Consider the following 23178-nt stretch of genomic DNA (forward strand, 5'->3'; position numbering starts at 1 on the left):
CCATGGCGTGAATGGTGGAGTTCACCTGCCAACAAAAGGCCGAGGTCAAAAAAAAAAGAAAAAAGAAGGAAAAGAAGGGAAAAGAACAAAAAAGCAGCCACTTACCACCATGTAGTGAGTGGAGGCTAGCCTAGCGAGCTGCTTGGGGTCCATCCTTCCCCAGCTGGCGACCTCCTCATGGGTGACAGCCTTCCGTCTCCTTCGCGAAGCCACGGTGAATTCAGTGACGCTCTCCCACTCTCCGGTAGGGAGCCGCGGGAAGGCGAAGGGGTGGGACTGCTCAGACCGAGGGTACTGCCCTTGCGCGCTTCCGCGCCACCTTCCGTGGCTACTCCCTTGAACGGGACCGGTGGGACCTCAGGTGGTGGTTGAACGAAGGCTGGATCAGCAACATCGAACTCAGCACTCCCGGAAGTGGAAGCTCGGTCAGGGCGCGACCTCTTCACCCTGTGCTTTTGGCTGCTTGACAGAAGGCGGCGCGCATCTACACCAGACATGTTGGCTGCCAAAAATCACAAGGCATTAGTCCAGCTAAAAAAAAAATTTACAAGGCATTGCGCGTCCTAAAAGGCAACCTACCGGGGCTCAGGCCAGCTAGCGCGAGCTTGTCCTCAGTCAAGTAGTCTGACCAATGGAAGCCAACTGTTGCCCAGGATTGCAGCGTTTCCCGAACTTTGGGATCCAAGTCAACACCTGAATCCTGGATGGCGGCCCTCCAGTGGGTTGGGAAGGGCCACCCTTCGGGGTTGCAAACTACAAAATAATCTCGCTTCCAGGCCGGGATCCTATTCGGCAGTTCATGTAGAAGCTTGAAGCCGGGACGGGGAGAAAAGTAATAGGAACGCCTTTCTGGAGGCTCCGGGGGAAGCATTCTTGATAGAAAGGATGGTGGAGAAGATGTCGAGGTCAAGAGGAAGACAGTATTCATAAAATAAAAAAATCGTCCCAACTACGTTCTGGATCGAGTTGGGGTGAAGCTGGTTACAGTAACGTTAAAGTGGTTCAAAACCTCCACTATCAAAGGATGCAGAGGAAGACAAAGGCCAATAATAAGCTGTTCCTGGAAGATCACGGTCTCATCGAGACCGTGTTCCCAAGGATAGTCACCGGATGGGAGACTATAGATGAGGTTTCTGGGAAGGTTGAATTGAAGGACCAAGGTCCTGAGTCTCTCCATCGACATGGAGGAAGGACCAAAGCTGTCGGACTCCTTACCCCGGGAGGTGGAAGCTGTTTCGCCGAAGGCCTCCCGAGCTTGCCCCCAAGTTCTCCCTGAGCTCGAGGGGGCGTCATCTTGGTTACCGCCCTAGGGAAAGACATTGTACGGATACCCAAACATGTTGACAAAGCGATAAGACTCACCAGGGAAGAGTTGAATCGAAAAAACAGTGTGAAGAGGAGAAGAGCTCGAGCAGCTAGATGAAGGCGTGACCTCAGAATCCGAAAGCAAGGCAAGTTGGCGTAAAAGAAATGAGGCCTGGGGCATCCCTATTTATAGCCACTGTGCCCACAAATTGACGGATCAGATCAAGGCGAATCTGACGGTTCGCAGTCAAGCTGACCGCACGTCTTTTGAAACCGAAATGCGACTGGCTGCACGTCTCCCATGATTAAGGTATTGCCGGCTGCACGACTTCCGGAGATGAGAGCTATTTTGGCGCGCTTTTTGGCATTCGAAAAGTCTAGAATTTGCCTGACATCCGTGTGTGTATTTAATGCGATCGGTCAATCAAGTCTGAATTTCGGGTCAAATCCACCCGTCACACTCCATGAACTCCTCGTGCTAGGTAGAACCCTTAGCCCAATGAGTGGGGGGCAATTGATGGAGGGTGATTTGACCCGACCTCCTAAGAAGGCGACATGTGGACTTGACTCAACGAAAGCAACAACTCAACATGACAGCCTGGCCACAACTAAGTAACAAGCTCGTTAAAGTCCTCGTAGGACAGCTCGCCACATTATAGCTTGCCACGGAATGAGCTCGCTACAGTGCGAGATCAAGGACCCCGGTATGCGGAAAAGGGAATACTCCAAGCCAAGTCTATCCCAGCCCGCGAGCTGAGAGAATCAGCTCGCTCCAATACTTAGGGAAGAAGATTGCCCCAAAGGCAACCTCAGGCGGAATCACCTCAGGACACATCCAGGAGCTCGCCACAAGGTAGCTAGCTATGCGATAGCTTGCTACAAGGCAGCTCGCTATGGGATACTTTGCTACAAAGCAGCTCGCTGTTAAGTGACACGGTGTTCTTAGGAAGCTTCTTATCTGATGAGACCGTACCCGTCAAACTGCGCCACGTCTTCTGACTGATGGCGTAGCCCCTGCCAGCCCAACAGACTACACCCACGTCTCTCGACAGGTGGTGGCATGTCTGTCCTTTCCGAGTCGTGTCTCTCGTCCGATTGGGCAGTACTCTGCAACAGTTACCTGCGTAGCTCTGGCAAATAACGGTTGCGACAGAGGACCAGTGGCGGTTACGCCCGATTTGACAAGAACATCTGCATTTAAAGGCCCCTGGGTCGAAGGGGCGAAGGTATTTTGAATGAATCCTGAATTAATCCTGAATTGAATTGATCTAGCGCTATCTGCACTCTTAACTTACTTTACAGCTCTCTCAAGTGTTCTAACTTAAGCATCGGAGTATTCCCACCGGGCAAGTCCCCTGGGAATCCTTCTCCTTCCTCTTCTCAGGTACCGTCCACTGCCAGCTAGGAGCCAGACGTCCGCCAGGTAGGAGTGTCCGGATTGCGCAACATCAGGTCTAAAGATGAAGGGGTAAACGGTGTTGGATTTGGGTGATCTTGGTGTCATTGGATTTGGATTTTCAGGCTCTACGTTCCTATAGTTTTGTGTTTCTGATTTGGTGTGAAATGTGGTTTTGGATTTGGGTCTAAAGATGAAGGGGTAAATAGTGTCAGATTTGGGTGATATTGGTGTCATTGGGTTTGGTTTTTTGGGCTCTACGTACCTATGGTTTTGGATCCTTGAGGCCCCAACTTTTATAAAATTTCAAAAATACCCACAAGTCGACAACGGGGTTAGCTGAAGCATGCTTGAAACTTAAAGTGCTGCAAAAAAATTGAAGAGCGCAAAAATGGAGTGTCTACATTCCCAATACACGGTGGGGATGTGCTGTGTGGTGCCGTCATGCCGATGTGAACTCATTAGAGGGATGCTTTTAAAGCCCCCAAGGGTTAACCTTTTCTACATGGATGTATCCATAAGTTTTGGGGTCCATTGATCTGGATATGATATGCCCCATATGGATATTTTGATCCTTGCCTATTTCCTCATTGTCTATGCTTTTTACCCGGTGCACCAAAAGGCCCTAACCCTAAACCTCTTCTTTACTTAGGTTTGAGTTCATTCAAAATAGATCATTCTTGATTCTTTTATCCTATATATCAATTTATAGATTTCATTGTTTTGCAGTCCCAAATTCCCAATGCCTAAGTTAAGAATTTTTCTGTTCTTTTCTTCTATTGTGGGCTTCGTTGTATCTTTCATTTTGAGCTCGATATTAGTGTGTTTTAGAGACCTTTTATTTTAGTAATGAGTAGAAACCTAAACTGAGATTTGTATGTGTGTACCTAATATAAAAGGTTGTATATAAAAGCATTATATCTGCAAAAGAAAACACATGGCACAAAATTTCATAGCAACTGCTTATAACTAGTATTATCTTATACATAACATATATCTTTCAACTATGATTACTGTTTACTAAAGGGACAATTATAATAACAAGACTGACTTCTTCTTCTTCTTCTTCTTCTTCTTCTTCTTCTTCTGTAAAAACAAGACTTTTTTAGTTTTAACATCTTATTTCATCTTAAACAAGATTCAAAGTATCGTATTTGGGCATATCATATCGTATCAGTTGGTTTTCAAAACCCCAAATAAGAGGAGTTTCGGATATTGAGGGGTTTCAGGGCGTAAGCATGCTTAAAACTGACCACTTGAAGCAATTTTGAAAAAAAAAAACTAAAAATATGTTTTTTTTTAATCTTGAATTATCAATAGCTTAGCTATAAAGCCTCAAGAATGTGTGCATACATGTTCTCTCAGGCTGCTCACTCCATAAATATTCAAAAGCTTCATACACACAAACAAAATAAATATATAAATACTAAAAGAACCAAAAAGGCAAAAGAAAATAAGTACATAGTTTATATAGACTGCCTGGATTATTATATATATGTATTACAACAAAAGGAGAAAAATGAAAAAAAAAAAACAGCATGATTTATTATTTGATCCCCTTGAATCAAATTAAAGGAAGGGGAAAGCTAAAACCTTGGCACTAAATTCTCTTAAGTCTTATCTGGCTGATACATTAGTGACTGACTTGCTATCCTCAGAGAGGTCCAAGGACAAATCATCACTCTTGCACAGCATGTAGACAATATCTACCATACTTGGCCGCTTAGAGGGTTCTTTTTGTAAGCATGCCTCAGCAACAGTGATTACATTCATCACACTCTTCTTTGAGCATGATTCCCCAACAAGAAAGGCATCCATCCATGCCTTCAACTTCTCCTCCTTCTCCTCTTCACTCCCTTCCAAAACTGCACTGAGTTCCATCCATAGGAGCTTTCCCTCCTCATTAATGGCTTCCTTACCAGAAACTAGCTCAAGTAGAACCACTCCGAAGGAGAAAACATCCATCTTTGTTGTTACAATCCCATCTGCAAGATACTCCGGTGCAATATAACCTTGAGTACCCACAATGTGCATGGTTATGGCATTGCAACCAGATTTGGCTAGTCCAAAGTTGGCAATCTTTGCTCTCATATTTCCATCCAATAGAATGTTGCTAGTCTTGATGTCTTTATGCACCACCCTTGGCCTTGTGTGCTCATGGATGTACTGGAGACCATTAGCAATATCGATGGCAATTCGTAGCCTAGTCTTCCAGTCGAGCTTTCCCCTACTGCTGTCTTCATGAAGCCATGAATGGAGATCTCCATTCTCAACGTATTCGTAGACAAGATAGCAGTTTCTGTCTTCTGGGTCAATGCAGAAACCCTCCAGCTTCACTAGATTCCCATGGTTAACCTTTGAACAAGAAGTCATAGATATATCAAAGCTCATCAAGTAACAAAGAAGCATTAATAAATCAACAAATAAAACTAATACAGCTATACAGATAAACAGAGGACTATATACGGATTTACAGTAACTGACCATCTTTCTAACAAGCAGTCTGATCCTCCATTAATTTGTTTGCTTTTTGGTTCACTTCATTTGCCAATGCAAATTAACAAACACAACAAAGTAAAACCTAAAACAAAGTAAACCCGGATTTGCTCTCAATTCATTTCCACTCCCATACCTTTGTACCAGTGTAAACAAATCAAGCCTCAGATTCAAAATAGATGCAAAGAGACCATAATATAGAAAATGACACTTTCATCTTAATGAGTTTAATGTACATTTTCTATTTGAAAATCACCTATTGAAAGCTATAAAGATGACTTTTGGGTTAATTTTTTTAAGTAAGAATTTAATATTAGGACTTTTGTTTGGTTGTAAGCTACTAATCTATGAGCCAGCTTGAATCTTGTGGTTCTTTTTGTGGTTGTCTTTGAACATAAACACTTAAATGATACCTCAGAACATCTTAAAGGCCTGATCAAACTAGTCTGATCGCTGTACCAAACCACTATTTAGTAATAAACGATGAGCAGGTAATGCATAAGCAAGCAATTACGGTATATAAAATGGGTCCCCTTGGTAAAACAATCAGTAGGATAAACCAAGACCTCTGGCTTAATTATTTTGGGGGGATATAAGTAAGAACTAGTTAATGGGCTCAAAACAAAGAAGTTTATAATTTAAGTTCTCATTTCCTGATTGGAAATTACAAGGTTGGAAGGTTGTTCATGTCTGGTTGTAAGTATTTTTAGGGTAGGAATCTCATGGGTTGAGAGCCATGAATGTTTAAGACTCAACTCCTGCACCACTATGTGCTGCTCATCTTGATATACACAGTCATTTCCCAACTATACTAAAGAAACTATGAATTCTGGGAAATATAACATCTTAGACTTCTTTCTGACTGTATTTTAATCAATTTTCTGCCATTAAAAACCTAAGTAATTTTTTCTTTTGGGGGTGGGGGGATTTGGATGCAGGGATCTTACCTTTTGTAAGATCTTCAGTTCTTCGTATGCATTCCACTGCATCTTCTTAATGGCATAGATTTCTCCTCCTATTCTTCCTTTATACACCGAGCCATGAATCAAGCAACTTGAATCGAATCCATTAGTTGCCTCTCTCACTTCTTCAATCTCATAAACTCTGTATTTGTCCAAGCAATCCGAAACATCGGCCATGAAATCTCCATCCAACATTCCCCCTAGCTTAAATTTGGACTGCTTCTCCTTGATTTCTGCAACTGCATAGCCCTTTTTCAAGTATACCTCTCGATAAACCCATATGCCCATAATCAGGATCAACAGAATTAACAGAAAACCTGTAATTCCCAACCCAATTCCCAACCCAGTATTAACCCCCTTTCTCTCTGTGGTCGTAGAAGGTACTGTGGAAGGAACAGCAGCAGGCTGTGTCAGCTGAGGAAGTTGAGACACCGGAAGGAGGATGGTAAGGTTGGGATAGATGGTCCCTCCATTTAAATCTATCAAGGACTGTGAATTCAACCCAAACTTCTGAGCTACTGAATCAAAGGTATCGGAAGGTTGAATAACGTATGTGATGAGATAACTGATGTTATTCTGCAGTTGAGTACTATTGGGACAACTGCAGAAGATCGGAAAAACAACTTGGACACCAATGGTGAGATTTGTAGGGACTAGAGTAGGATTGACGACTATAACAGACTGATAAGTAGTAAGGTTCTGGAACAGAGTCGTGGAGACAAGGTAGTAGGTATCATCTTTCTTGATTTTGTAGGTGATATTGGCATAGGAGAGATTGTATTGAGAGTCACAGGAGCATGTTACAGGAACGAAGAGGTTCTGGTCAGGGACGAGAGTTGAATTTGGGGAAGAGATGTTGCTGGCTTCTGCTATCAGGAGTCGGCTTATACCGAAGAGGTCACCGACGTTGGCAAGGTCGAGGAAGCTGGGAGACATGGCTCGGTAGAAGACATAGGTGTGGCAGGGGTAGATGGATTGGTTGGCTGAGCAGCTGTAGCCAGTGATGTCTGGTTGGGCTTGTAATTGGTGTAGAAGGCCTAAGAGGAGGAGGAGGAGGAGAGAAGAGAAGAGATGGTGCTCTACTCTCATCTTTATTCTCCACCCTGAGAGCAGAGATGGTACACAGATATGGGAAACTTAGGTTTTTTTTTTTTCCTTATCTTCTGATGTTTTTCTACTCCCAGTTTCCCATATCTGTGTACAGTGTTGATAGTCTATTCCATTCAGGTTCCACCTGTTGTGTTGGGCACCATTAAACCAATAACTGAACTGGTTTGAATGCTGTCCTCGTTTGCCTTTCTTATCTGCTTGTGTCAATGTGTGGGTAGGTAATCTTTTTTCAGATATTCTTATCTCTCCACGGATCTACCATTGACTGTGTTGTTAGACAAATGGGTAGATGCTCGGAAATTAAAATGATGGAGAAAGACATAAAGTCATTATATTCTTGTGTGATTAGATGGAATGACCAATCAGTTTGGCAACGTTTTGCATCAGCTAGTTCTTTATCTCCTTGGAGGTGAGCTGATGTTACCCATTTTCTAATGGAACAAGGGCCAGAATACACTCAGTTGATGGTTATTGACTTGGAATTTTATGGACCAAGCCAGACGGCTCAGACCTTGTTGAACTCCCATTTCGTCCTCACAAACCCATCTCACAGCCTTTTGCAGCTGTGGATTAGGAACATCTCTGTACTTGTATATTTTTATTTATAGAAGGGGCTATGAGGATAAAATCCGGATTCAACCTTGTTGTCTTTTTCTTTTTCCTTCCGATTGAACCCTTTTTACCCACCTTTGCTTTGCTATTAGTATTGATGTTTATCACTTTGTGAGTTATTTTCTCTTCTTTTTTATGTATGTATGTACTTGCTGGTCCCCCCATCCCACTTTCTTTTTCATTTGTCTTTGCTCATTTTCTTCCGGGCAATTGGAAAACGAGAAAGTATTTGAAGACCTCTAGTGGAGACCATTGACCAAGGGCAAAAGTAATGAACATTTTAATTAAATAAAAAGTTATATTATATTATTAATTAATATGCATTTTCTTATTTTTTACAAGAAATATAATTAATATTCAAAAAGAAGGGCTTTAATAAAATAGACATGGGGGCATTTGGTCTGTACGAAAGACCTAAATAATCAATGCTCGTGGTCTTGGGAAAAAACATAATTATTAAATAAATCTTAAAAAATTAAGATTGTAAAATAAATTAAGGGGAAACAAAAGAAAACAACTAGTATATGCAATTAATTTTCACTAATAACATGACCACTGTTTTAGTCAAAAAAGTTGTACTTAGGATATCAGTAATTGGAATAGAAAATATCACAACAACAATAACAACACTAGATATTATATGATCAAGGTTAAAAAGATTAAAGGCCTAGTTGAGACATAAAGGCTCAAAGAGATGAGACATAAACTTCAAGACAAAAGCCTAAAGATTACTTACAGTTTACAGATAATAAAACAACATATGATAAAGTAAGATATATAGAGTGTCAGAACTTGCAAGCATTCATAAAATAGAAGTGTATAGGAAACAAATCCTAGACTTTTAGCATTCAACAAAATAAAATACAAGTAACCAACTAACAACTAGAGATTTTTTGTATTTCAAGTTTCAAAATTTAAATTTCTCAAATTGTTCAAGTTTAAATTTCCCATCATCAACTTTTAATCACTGATGAGATATTCTAATGAATGCAAAATTTGAGGCTTAAGCTTTTAAAACCATAATATCATGATATGATGAAAGAGAGGCCACTTTGTGCAAAATAAATAAATAAATAAATAAAGCTAGATGTTGGATTTGTATCTAGTCCACCCCAAGACATTAGATGGCTAGCTAGGAGCAACATTAGGTATCCAAATCATCACTTGGACATGCACAAGGAGATGATGGGTAAATCTAAACCATCCATTTGATAAAGGAACACTATTTGTCCTTTGGTTAACTTCTTTTGTCCTTAAGAGGGACTTATCCCCACCATTTATTGAAAATTTTCTTTGAGGCTAATATTTCAGTTATTATCTCCGTCTCTTTTCAAATTTCCTAAAGATAAAAGACAAAAATATAGCTCAAAATTTCAGTATATAAAAAATTTATATCATCTTTTTTTTTTGAAAAAGGCCTAGTTATATATATATATATATATGTAGTAGCATAATAGGTGGGCTTTACACAAGTTGTTGATCAAGTCGATAATATTTATTTATTTTTTCTTTTTAATATGGGGTTAAAAGTTGAGTAGAAGCACCGATTTGACCCCACTAAGTCAATGAGGGAAGGGGCTAAAAACATCGTTGTTGAGTGCAATATTTATGTGTGAACACAGATGGAAAATGCTCAGAAAAAAAAAAACAGAAAGTTAAGGGAAAATTCTTGACGAATTATTTATTGAAAAATAATTAAAAAGGAAACAGAAAATGAGGGAAAGTTCTTAATGAATTTTGTGCAGAAAGCAGAAAATGATGAGAAACTATAGAAAATTTGAAATCGTCATTAAATGCAATATTTCTATGCAAATGGGTGTAAAAAAAGCATAACAAAATTTATATAAAAACAGATAATGATGACAGGACTTAAATGAAATCAGGACCAAGTCATGCAACTAGAAACTACCTACAATTTGTATTCAGTATTGAATGCAATATTTTATGTGCAAACGCGTAATAAAATGCGTAAAAGAAGAAAAATGAAAACCTTAACGTGGAATTGTCCAATTGATATACTCAGAGTATCCTGTTGTTCAAAATAAATATATTTTTGGTTTATCTATATTTTTCAATGCTAAGACTATTCGAATTAATTTACACGGCATAATGGGCCCGAGCCCATTCAAATTTTAACAAATCTGTCCAAATTGTACTCTTAAATTAAATATTATTATGGGTTTTTACTGTTCAGTCCATCCTAACTTCCCAACAAATCTTAGCTCCACCGTATTATTATTTTATTGAACTGTATATCATCATTAGACCTGTTCATGGGCCGGCCCGGCCCAGCCCGACCCCCGGACGGGCTTGGACATTTTCATAGGCCCGTGGGCTTAAATTCGGGCCAAAAAGCCCGGCTCGCAATAAATTCGAACCGGGCTCGGGTTTTGTCAAAATAGCCCGGCCCGAGCCCGGCCCGACCCAACCTAATATTAAACTTAAAATTATTTATGTGATTATATCCATTTGAATAATTTTTTTTGATTTAAGAATGTAAAATTGTGTTTTAAAATATAAAAGAAAGGGAAAAATACCATCTTGTAGGCCCATTGTTCATTTAAATAGAAAAAAAAATACTTATCTGAAATTTTAATTCTAATTTGAATAGGGAAAATTGTTTTTTTTTTCAATTTGGTCGGGCTTCGGGCTTTTTACCAGGGCCGGGCTCGGGCCCAAGTTATAGGCCCGTTGGTCGGGCCGGGCTCGGGCTCAGGCCTAGTATATATTCATTAGTGACAAGTGAAAACCCGGCCCGAGCCCGGCTCGACCCGGCCCATACATCATGCTAGTCAATTTAATTTGACTGTGACTGGTGTATTGGACAGAGATGACATAAATTAGACCCAAATCCAACAACAAACTGTCAGGATCTTGTTGGTTTGTGGGTCAATTAATGACCACTTTAACTATAAAATTCTATTATTAAAATAGTTCTATCCAAGTAGGTGCGTGGAAGGTGGGTATCATTTTTTCTAATCCTCACATAAATATAAAAAAATAATATAAGTTTCTTGGTGAATGGGATTCACAATCTCATTGACCAACCCCCCTCAAAATCCCCAAAGGAATACCCCTAGGCTCTAAGGAGGAAGGGAACAAGTAAGGGCTGGTTTGCGAATGGACAGGAAAAAAACTTTTCTTTGATTGATTATTTTTTTCAAACCTCAAGCTTTACTCCGAGTAATTTTTTTTGGAATCTAAGCAAAGGCCTAAATAGAATCCCGACCCTCTAGAAATGCTAAATGAGTGGGTTCTCAGCATATAAATATATAGAAAAACTCCTCTCATTTATGTTATATGAACAATCAAACCAATTTGATTATATATATATATATATATATATATATATATATATATATAATTTTCTTTTTTTAATTACAATGAAAATAAAATAAAAGGCCTAGCCCCTTAAGTCTAACATTATCTAGCACGCCAGTTAGGTTTTGGAGGGGTTCTAAAAGTGTAAACTCTACAAGGATTATAGCCAAAGTTTGGGAGTGGTTAAAAGTAAGTCCTTATTCAAATAAGTACTTATTTTGGGCCAAGACCACACTGATAAGAACTTATTAGTGTTTAATAAGTCGTGAAGCCTAAATTTCAGGCTTATTTTCAAGTACTTATTCAATAAAAGTTAATTTACTTTCTTACCCGTTTCACTTGCCACGATCATTTTGAAAATATCTATACTACCCCTATTTTGAAATAGGTGATTTTTCACTGAACGCTCATGAGCACTTATTTAGAATAAGCACTTAATAAACACTTATTTTTGAAATGAGCACTCTCAAACTTAGGCCATGTCTGGGAGTGCTTATTCGAATAAGCACTCATTTGCATTTGGCACCCAACTTTTTCAGGTGCTTATTTTTTAAAATAAGTACTTATTTTATATTGGGTGTTTGGTAGTTTTTATCTCTAATAAGCACTTAAATAAACATTTATGACTAATTTGTCCTTCATTTTCTTTCAAAATTTCAAAATATGCCTTTTGAAAGCACTTTTATTAAATTACTTTTATAAAAAAAAATTATGAAAGTACTTTTACATTCATTAAATTACTTTTATAAAAAAACTTTTATGAAAGTACTTTTATAAAAACACTTTTATGAGAACACATTCGTAAAAGTGCTTTTGTAAAAGTACTTTTATAAAAATGATTTTATAAAGTGCTTTCATAAAAGTACTTTTATAAAAGTGCTTTTACAAAAGCACTTTTATAAAATTCAATTAGGAATAATCTCATAAGTGGTATTTTAAAGTTCAACTAGGGATAATTTTGAAAGAAAAAAGTTGAATAAGTGCTTATTGTATAAGCACTTAAAAAAAGGTGGAAATTTGGGCTTAAAAAAATAAACCCTTATTTTTAAAATAAGCATTTATTTCAGGCTTCTTTCCCAAGTACCAGTAAGTGCTTAATGGCCCAAATAAACACTTATTTTTAAGAACTCCCAAACATGACATTAGTCTGCTATGATCTCTTAGTGTTTTTCAATGAAATTCATTGCAGTTTACTGTTTTATTACTAATTTACTATCATGTTGTGTTTGAATGAGGGTAGAAATTGAAAAGATAGATGCATGGAAAAAGATTAGCAACTTTTCATTACTTTCAGGGCGTTCTTTTTTTTGGATTTTGAGAGGGGGTAAGGTTGGTCAATGGGATTTTGGTTCCCATTGACTAAGAATTCCATGTTCTTTTTTCATATTAATGTGGGGATCAAGGAAAGTTTATTTTCCTGAGTATCATTTACACGGGTAAGTGATACCCATCTCCTAGGTGGGTAAATAACTTTCCCACATGGTGGGAAAGTTTCTAACACTTGAATGGGACAAAAATGCCCTTTTCAATAATGAATTTTTATGGTTAAATGGTCATTTCCTTTTTTACTTAGGAAATAAAAGAACATGCATAAATAAACTTACCCAGTTAATATTGCATTTACACGGATAATTAATTTACGGAAAAGAAAAGTGAAGGGGCCTCAATGTTTTGCTGTTTGGCTTTGAAAAACAAGCTCATGCAATGCAAAGGCAGTCTTTGGAGTTGAGAGCTCTATAATCTATATTATATTATTTAACCATTTTCTGTTAAACTAAAACTACACTGTAAGAGTAAAGAGGCTACAAATCTTACCTTCTGTAAAATTTTCAACTCCTCCAAGGCATCCCACTTCATTTTCTTAATGGCATAGACTTCTCGTCCGATGCACCCTTTATACACAGAACCCTGAATCACTTGACCAGGATCGAACCTCGCAGTCGCTTCTCCGATTTCTTCAATTCCAAACACCCTGTACTTATCCAAGCAATCCTTAATATTGGCAACAAAACTGTCATCTCCCTCCAACATCTCCGCTCGCCCAAATCCCATCTTCTTCTCCTTGTCTTTTTCCAACATTTCATTGCTCCTTTTCAAGCTGTCTCGACGAACCCATTCACCTAAAAGCAAAAGCAACAGAAGTAACAGAAAACCCGAAACTCCCAACCCAATCCCCAGCCCAACAATGACGTGCTTTCTACTAATACTTCTGCTGGAAGGTGTAGGAGATGCAGGAGTAGGAACAGAAGCAACGTTAACAGAAGGCTGTGTGAGTTCAGGAAGTCGAGACACAGGAAGGAAGATGGTTAGGTAAGGATCGATGGTAGTATTTCCATTTATGTCAATTAAAGACTGCGTTTCCAATCCAAACTTCTGTGCTATTGAAGCAAAGGTATCGTTAGGTTGGATAACATAGGTGATGAGGTAAGTGATGTTGTTGTGCCGTTGGGTTCTGTTGGGGCACTTGCAGAAGATTGGGAAAACAGCTTGTGCACCAATGGAGATATTTGTAGGGATCAGAGTGGGATTGACGAGTTCGGTGGCTTGATAAGTGGTGAGGTTCTGGAACTGACGACCGGTGGAGAGTAGATAGAAAGTGTTACCCGGCTTGAAGGTGTAGGTGATGTTGGCATAGGAGCGACTGAAATTGGAGTGACAAGAGCAAGCTATGGGAATGAAGAGGTTTTGGTTGGAGGAGAGAGTAGAATTTGGGGAGGAGATATTGCTAGCTTCTGCTATCATGAGTCGGCTTACACCGAAGAGGTCGCCGATGTCGGCAAGGTCGAGGAGGTCGGGAGCCATTGCTTGGTAGTAGACGTAGGCTTGGCATGGACGAGGATTGGGCCGGTTGGTGGAGCAGGTGTAACCGTCGATGTTTCGTTGGGCTTGTACATGGTGTAGCAGGAACAAGGAGGAGAGGAGAAAAGAGTAGAGGTGCAGCACTCTTCTCATCCTTCTTTTCTTTCTTTGGTGCTTATTGATCAGTTTTGGTATGTATATAGAACTTAATTACAGGCTAGAAACACTTTTCTTTATATATATAGATGTGCACTACTCCATTGATGCTTCTGTGTGTGCTCTATCAACTTAATTTCTCCGATCCTTTACGTGCCGTGGGCGTCGGGGCTCTATGACTCCTTGTATGAAAGGAGCTTGTCCATGAGAGATCCTATCGGACTCATCTAGTGGATTCTACCTTCCTAGGCTTTTTCCTTTAAAGGGTGTAGTTAGGATTTTTTTCTTTTAAAAGGGGGCAGAAGCAAAGAAACATGGAATAGGCAGTTTGGATCAGGTGGGCACAACGTTCTAAGCACGTTCAATGAGAACTTAGAAATTTTTTTAGGTCAAATTTCTTAAACTACAACTAAGGTTTATGAAATTGACTAACTATACCCCCTACTGTTTTAGTATTATGTTAAAGTATTTTTATTAATTTTGACAATTGACTAAATCTTCCTTACTGTCATTGTCTATTAATGAAAGGATTTAAAAAACTATCTTGCCCATCACTTAGAAAACTCAGACTCCTAGTTCAACTCGGTGATCTTCAAGCTCCACCGCAATTCAATTCTGCAACAACCTCTCTCTCTCTCTCTCTCTTACCCTCTTATCTTTTTGCTTTGTCACAACTTTGTTACAAATTAGTGCATCTTACTTAGTCAAATTTCTGTTGCTATTTCTTAGGCATAGACTGTCAGTATGAGCTGTTTTTGTTGCTATTTCTTAGGCATAGACCAAGTCAGTATGAGCTGTCAAATAATAGAGTAGTTACTCTGCTATGATACATTTTTTATGCTAAGTAGTTGATTGTTTTTAGGAAAAGTTGTAATGTTTAAATCTATAAATTTCAGCAGTCTAATGTATTTTGAGTGTGCTTCAATAAAAAATATTCAGTTTATTCTCCAAGTATCAATACTTCCCTTAATCAATTTCTGCTCTTTTGTGTTATGGTATCAGAGCCACGTTGAGATTCTTGTTTATTTCACTCTTCTTGTCTATCAAGTTCATCTTGTTGGAGAAGATTGAAACTCAAAATGGAATTCAATGGGGGAAGCAGTTCTAACACACAATATGGTGTGGAGAAACTTGTAGGCACAAACTACAGGTATTGGAGAATGTGCATGAGGCCTTTCTTCAAGGTTAAGATCTTTGGGAATTAATTTCCGGTGTTGATGAAATTCTAGATTACACTCTTGAAAATGCTGAGTCACGAAGGAAATGGAAGATCAAATGTGGTAAGGCATTATTTGCTTTGAGAACATCAATCAACAAGGAGTTCATTGATCATGTTCGTGATGTTAGTTCACCAAAGGAAGTTTGGGATACTCTTGAGAGACTGTTCTCTAAGAAGAATACAACAAGACTACAGTTCTTGGAAAATGAGTTGGCTATATCGAAGCAAGAAGGTATGTCAATCTCAGAATATTTCCTTCGCATCAAGAATATTTGCGCTGAAATTTCTGAGCTAGATCCCAAAGAAAAGATTAGTGATGCTCGTCTACGACAGTTTCTCATTCGTGGCTTGAAGATGGAATACACGCCCTTCATTACATCCATTCAAGGATGGGAAAAACAACCATCAGTTGAAGAATTAGAGAGCTTGCTCTCTAACCAGGAGGCCTTAGCTAAGCAAATGGCTAAGAATTCCAATTCAGAACGTGATGATGTTCTCTTTTCCAAAGCAAAGTTTTCTGAAGGCATCACAAATGAGAAGAAGAGCAATGGAAATAGCCCACAAGGTAATAAATCTTTTAAGTGTTACAGGTGTAGGAAGCTTGGGCATATTAAGAGAAATTGTCCTGTGAAGCTCTCCAAAGCAAATATTGCTTGTGATGAAGATGAAGATGACCGGCTCAACTGGGAGCAATGCTTCACTACTGAGGTGATTGAAGGAAGAAATAACATTGATCGCAAATCAGCACCAAATCAAACTGCAGTCAACTACGTCAAAGATGAATGGATCATTGATTCTGGTTGCTCACATCATGTGACCGGAAATGATTCACTATTCTCAGAGCTGCATAAACATAATGGAGAACGAGTCATTGTTACAGCTGACAACTCAACCTATGGTACAAGAAGGTGTTGTGACAGCAATGGTATTCAACGGCAGATGACGTGTCCAAACACCCCTTAGCAAAATGGGGTTGTAGAAAGGAAGTTGGCACATCTTACATCAATCAGTCTTTCATGGCTACATGAGAAAAATCTTCCTAGAGAGCTTTGGGCAGAAGCAGTTCGATGTGCATGTCATGTGATAAATAGGCTACCTCCTTGGCCAGGTAAAGAAAAGGCTCCATTTGAGATAATGTATAATGTGAAACCAAATGTGAATTACTTTCGGGTGTTTGGTTCTATTTGTTATGTTCATATTCCTAAAACTAACCGAACCAAACTTGATCCAAAAGCAAAGAAGTGTATTTTTGTTGGCTATGACTCATGCAGGAAAGGATGGAGGTGCATGGATCCAAAGACGAAGAAATTTGTCACATCTAGAGATGTCGTATTTGAGGAGGTGTCATCTTGGTATCCAGCTCAAAAATTAATTGTTCAAAATATATATTCTGATCATGATCAAGATAATATGGAGTTGTTTCCTAAAACTAACACACAAACATCTGATAACGATGATCCTAGTCAACAAAGAAGTGATGAGTCTTCCGCTTCTTCAAGTTCAAACAATGGTGAACAAGCAAGAAAAGACAACCAGCTTACCTCAAAGATTATGTGCAGCTCAATCAGTGTACTGTGACAACTTGCTTGTTTACAGAAGCATTAACAGAAGAAGAACCATCATGTTATGAAGAAGCAAAAGGCTGCCCAGAATGGGAAGCGGCAGTGCAAGAAGAAATTGAAGCCTTAAGGAAAAATGAGACATGGGAGCTTGTGCCTAAGCTAGAAAATTGCACTCCGGTCACCTGCAAATGGGTTTATCGGGTGAAGAAGAAACCGGATGGCACAATTGACAAATTCAAAGCTCATCTAGTTTCTCATGGCTTTTCTCAAAGCTATGGGTTGGATTATGAGGAGACCTTCAATCCCGTGGCAAAAATGGTGACCATGAGGTCAATTGTTTCACTTGCTGCTTTTAGAAATTGGAGGTTATGGCAACTTGATGTAAAGAACACATTTCTTTACGGTGAATTAGACCGTGAGGTGTTCGTGGAACAACCCAAAGGATTCGTCTCCAAGCAATTTCCTCAACATGTCTGTTAGTTGTATGGCCTTAAACAAGCACCATGTGCTTGGTATGGTAAAGTTGCTCAATACTTCATCTTTTGTGGATTTAAAGTTGATAATTCAGATTCTAGTTTATTTGTAAAATTAGAATCAAATATGCATTTGCTGGTTTTACTATACGTGGATGACATGATAATCACCGGAGATGATGAAGCTGAAATTTCTCAATTGAGGAACAATTTGTCAACTCGATTTGAAATGAAAAATTTGGGTGAGATTTGATGCTTTCTTGGGCTAGAAGTGGAGAAATCAGATCAGGGATATTTTATATCTCAAAGACGATATGCAAAGAGTCTGTTGGAGCATTTTGGAATGGGGGAGTCAAGAGAAATGGCTACTCCCATGGAGCCATACCTCAAGCTCAAGAAAGAGGAAGGAGAGCTATTGAAGGATGCTAGACGATTTCAACAACTTGTTGGTAGTTTAATCTACTTAACTATCACAAGACTAGAAATTGCATATTCTGTAGGTGTTATTTCTTAGTTTATGCAAAATCCAAGTACTCATCATTTAGATGCTGCCAAAAGGATTTTGCGATATGTAAAGGGCTTGCTTGCTTATGGTCTTATGTACAAGAAAGGAGGTGACTTTGTCTTAAGAGGATTCACTGATGCAGATTGGGCAGGTGATGCAGTCGATCATCGTTCAACTTTAGGGTACTGCTTCAGTCTTGGTTCAGCTGTTGTTTCATGGTGTAGTAAGAAACAATCAACTGTTGCCTTGTCTTGTACTGAAGCTGAATATATGGTTGCAACAATGGCTGCACAAGAATGCATTTGGTTGAAGTGTTTGATGGAAGATATTTTCTCTAAGGTTGATTATGCTGTGCAGATCTATTGTGATAATGAGAGTGCTATCAGACTTGCTTCGAATCCAGTTTTTCATGGGCGAACAAAGCATATTGAAGTCCATCACCACTTTGTTCGTGAAAAGGTGTTGAATCAAGAAATTGAGCTGCAAGGAATTCCTACTTACAGTCAAGTAGCAGATATATTTACAAAGGCTTTAGCAAAAGCAAAATTTGAAAACTTTAGAGCCGCACTTGGAGTTGTTGATCATAAGCATGCACTAAGGGGGAGTGTTACAAATTAGTGCATCTTACTTAGTCAAATTTCTGTTGCTATTTCTTAGGCATAGACTAAGTTAGTATGAGCTGTTTCTGTTGCTATTTCTTAGGCATAGACTAAGTCAGTATGAGCTGTCAAATAACAGAGTAGTTACTTTGCTATGATAGATTTTTTATGCTAAGTAGTTTGTTTTTAGGAAAAGTTGTTATGTTTAAATCTATAAATTTCAGCAGTCTAATGTATTTTGAGTGTGCTTCAATAAAAAGATATTTAGATTATTCTCCAAGTATCAGTACTTCCCTTAATCAATTTATGCTCTTTTGTGTTAAACTTCTCAATCAAAAAGCGATTACCACGATTCCCATCCCAGTGGTGGTAAGATTTGACGGGGCTGGTTCACAGTTTCTTGGAAATTAAGGAAGCCCTTTTTCTCGAAATCAATTGTGGGCTTCAAAAGCTCCGAGATCAGAATGCCACTGCACCATGAAAGATAATTAGATGGGGTGAAAATGATTTGAAACCCTGAAATTTGAAACTCAAAAGAAGGTCACGGTAGAGGAGTTTCAGAAGTTCCCACATTTTGTCTCCCTCTCTCTCTCACTCTCTCAAAAGGTCTCTTTCTTTCTCTCAAATTCCCTCTCTCTCTTCTCTCCCTTCTCGATCCCCTTCTTCTTCTTCTTCTTCTTCTTCTCTCTTTCTCTCTCTCGTTTTCTCTTTCTTTGCCACTCCTACTGCAGCAATCCCGTTCTTTCAGAGAAGTGGTGGTAGAGGGAAAAAAAGAAGAGGGTAAAAGAGAGAGAGAGAGAGAGACCAGGGGAGAACCAAAGTAAGAAAGAGAGAAATATTTTTAAAGGGTATTTTTGGAATTTATGAAAAATTGATCCCGTGATGTCACATGTGATCAAATGTGACAAAAAGTTAATGATAGGGGAGGTTTTAGACAATTGTCAAAAATAGTAGGGGCACTTTAAGACAATATTAAAACAATAGGCGTAGAGTTAGTCAATTTCCTAAACCTTATATTAAGTTAGTTAATAAATATTGTAACCTCAAATAATAGTTTAATCTCTAATAAATATCAATGAATAAATTATAATAAAAATATAATAAATTAAATTTAAAAAGTTAAATAACAGTAGTTTAATATCCAACAATTATTAAAATTTTTCTGTTAAATAAAAAAATAAATATAGATTTATACATAATTATTGAAAATATATTTATCACAAAAAATATAAATAATTGCTGAAAATACAATAATTATTAATTTTAGTATATATAAATATATAATAGATATAGAGGATTCCAAAATCATTATTAATGAATGTTATTTTTTTGAAAGTTTTTTTCTAGAATTATTAATTGATACAAATGAAATTTTTTATTTAAAATATTACTTAGTTATTTAAATAATATCCTTATTTAAATTTTATATTTTTAATTATTTATTGAATTTAATAATGCAAAAAATTATAAATTTATAGTATTATTACATAATTTCATTATTAATTTTGTAAAAGTATTAAATTATTATTAATTTGAATATTATGTTATGATTATTTTTTTTAAGATTTTTTATTTTATTACATAATTTCGTTATTTTAACAATTTAAAATATAGCTATGTTAAATATTTTCGTTATTTAAAATATTTAGTTATTTAAATATTTAAATAATATATAAAATATTTAATAATATTCATTACTTGATTTTAAGATAATTAGTTATTTAAATATTTAAATAATTAAATATTTGTAATGTTAAATTTTTATTATTTGAATAACATTTAATTTGAATAATCCGGAAAGTCATAATTTATATTGTTAGTACATAATTTTGTGATGAATTTTTTAAAAATATAAAACTATTAATAATAGGAATATTATTAAATTTATTATAATTAACTTTTGTGTTTTGAATAAGCATTTTAAAGTTATATAATTTCGTTAGAACATTTAAATAATTCTTAAATATTTTAATTTAAACTTTCTTTAGATAGATACTAGTCAGAACCCATGCGATGCACATGATTTTTTAACCAAATTGCAAATTAGAGTTAATGGGCTTTTAAAGAGCCCTAGATACTTATAAACACCTTACCGCAAAATTTCATCATAGATCTCCCCCATTTAACCCTTCATCACACTAAGATTTTAATTTGGGAGATATCATTAGCCAAGATATTCATTTCTTAAATGCCCTTGATCATACCATTTATGGACCAATCAAACCCTACCAAATGATCCAGGAGACCAATACCTCTAGAAACCCCATTGTTATCACCTGATTTTTGCTCAATTCGTCATAAAAACCCCAATTTACCCCAAACACCTGATCAAACCGTTTCGATCCTTTTAAAGTACCTAAAAATCCCCAATCACCATCATCAGACCTAGGACATCCTAAAATATCTACCCCTGAAATTTCAACCCAAGATTCCCCTCTGTTTGTTCTTTTATTAAACCAAGATTCCCTTTCAAATCCTCTCATCAGCCTGAAGCACCCACAACCCAAATCTCCATGATCCCAACACCTTTGAATCAATTAGACCATACAATTGAACCCTAGACACACCTAAAACATCTATCCATAATTTTTCAACCTAAAATTCCCCCATTTGCCCCATCATCGAATAAATATTCCATTTTGGATGCTTTCGTTTACCCAAATTTCCATGATTTTGGCCCTCCAATATCAATAAGATGTTTCCATAAAATCCTAGACACCCTAAAAACCGGACCCACAAAAATTCAACCCAAAATACCTTTGTTTGCCCCTCTATTACACCAAGATTTTGTTTCAAAGTTTTGCATTGACTCGATCAAGTCATTTCCAAATCTACTCGATCTCAACATAATTGGGCCAATCTGATCATACCAATCAACCCATAATGATCATAAACACCACCCTACCAAATTTCAACAAAAAATTCTCTCATTTTCTCCTCCATTACACCAAGATTCTATTTCAAAGTTAATAAATTAATTGAATCATTACCCCTCTAGATCTACCTAATCAGAGCCTATTTATAGCGAAAATATAAATTTAAAAAGCTAAATAATAGTAGTTCAAACTCCAAAAGCACCCACAACCCAAATCTCCATGATCCCAACACCTTTGAATCATTTAGACCATACAATTGAACCCTAGACACACCTAAAACATATTTCCATAAATTTTCAACCTAAAATTCCCCCATTTGCCCCATCATCGAATAAATATTCCATTTTGGATGCTTTCATTGACCCAAATTTCCATGATTTTGGCCCTCCAAAATCAATCAGATGTTTCCATAAAATCCTAGACACCCTAAAAACCGTACCCACAAAAATTCAACCCAAACTACCTTTGTTTGCCCCTCTATTACACCAAGATTCCATTTCAAAGTTTCGCATTGACTCGACCAAGTCATTTCCAAATCTGCTCGATCTCAACATAATTGGGCCAATCTGATCATACCAATCAACCCATAATGATCATAAACACCACCCTACCAAATTTCAACAAAAAATTTCCTCATTTTCTCCTCCATCACACCAAGATTCTATTTCAAAATTAATAAATTAACTGAATCATTACCCCTCTAGATCTACCTAATCAGAGCCTATTTATAGTGAAAATATAAATTTAGAAAGCTAAATAATAGTAGTTCAAACTCCAATAATTATTAAAAATATATTTATCACAGAAAACAATAAATAATTACTGAAATATAAAATACTCATAAAACTAAGGTTTTAGAAAATGACCTAGAACTGGAACCGTTCTGGCCACTGGTTTTCGAGGCGATAGTTTGACTGTCCGGTTTGAATGGATGGCCTGTTCCAACTTATAAAATAAAAAATTATAAAAAATAATTAAAATATAAATGACCAAAAATCATTGAACAGGTCGACATTTCAATCGTTCGGATTAACAAATTGCTGACCAAATCAATGGTTTTGAGCCAAGGACCAGGTTAAGGTAAACGGAACTGGTTGCCTAGACAATTTCCAAGGCGAGCAAACTGACCGTCAAGATCAACAGTGGTTCAAAAACATTGCATAAAACAATGATTTAGAATATTTTAATAAAAGCTTATGTATTCCAAATCTCAAACCTTTGGAACACACCATAAATATAATCACATTACAAACGTTTGGTGGAGTATGGTGTGCTCCAAAACTTTCCATTTTAAACAGATTACATTGGGGCCAATAGCCTAGAACATACCACACTTTTTTGGTCCCTAGAACACCCTCTTAAATAAAGAGGGTGTTTTATATTGTGTTGTAAAGACATTGTATTTGTACTTTATTTGAGCATTGGAAATAAGAGGGTAAAAGTATTTTACACAATTTACGATGCATAATTGTTGATTGTTGTTTATAATATCTAAGTGCCATTGGGAACATTTGGCACCACATAAGATACCCGACGTGGAAATGCCCCTTTAAAGAGGAAATGTCCTAATGACATTTCATCCAAAAGTTGCTTTTACACAGGGGTGTAAGCAGATTGAATTCGAATCAGATGAGGTAATATTCGAATTCGAATTTGATTAAAAAAATCCGATATCCGACGGATATTGAAAATTAATATCCGAATTCGAATCCGATTAAATATTCGAATATCCAATACGATTCAAATTTGATTAATTAATTATTTTAGATAATTAATAAATATATAAA

General features: G+C 37.2%; 2 protein-coding genes across 2 annotated transcripts; both read right to left on the minus strand.

The window, feature by feature from the left end:
• Positions 1–4071: 4071 nt before the first annotated feature.
• LOC104589641 (serine/threonine receptor-like kinase NFP) lies at positions 4072–7459 on the minus strand. The gene is made up of 2 exons (XM_010248022.3): positions 6145–7459; positions 4072–5056 (listed from the first exon to the last, which is right to left on the minus strand). The coding sequence occupies exons 1-2, from the start codon at positions 7246–7248 to the stop codon at positions 4319–4321; spliced, it is 1842 nt and encodes a 613-aa protein (XP_010246324.1). The 5' UTR covers positions 7249–7459; the 3' UTR covers positions 4072–4318.
• A 4760-nt stretch (positions 7460–12219) lies between these two features.
• Positions 12220–14226, minus strand: LOC104589652 (serine/threonine receptor-like kinase NFP). The gene has a single exon (XM_010248043.2). The coding sequence runs from the start codon at positions 14152–14154 to the stop codon at positions 12958–12960; it is 1197 nt and encodes a 398-aa protein (XP_010246345.2). The 5' UTR covers positions 14155–14226; the 3' UTR covers positions 12220–12957.
• Positions 14227–23178: the final 8952 nt, after the last annotated feature.

The sequence above is a fragment of the Nelumbo nucifera genome, chromosome 1, assembly GCF_055504915.1.
Source record: "Nelumbo nucifera cultivar China Antique chromosome 1, China Antique-T2T, whole genome shotgun sequence".
NCBI lineage: Eukaryota > Viridiplantae > Streptophyta > Magnoliopsida > Proteales > Nelumbonaceae > Nelumbo > Nelumbo nucifera.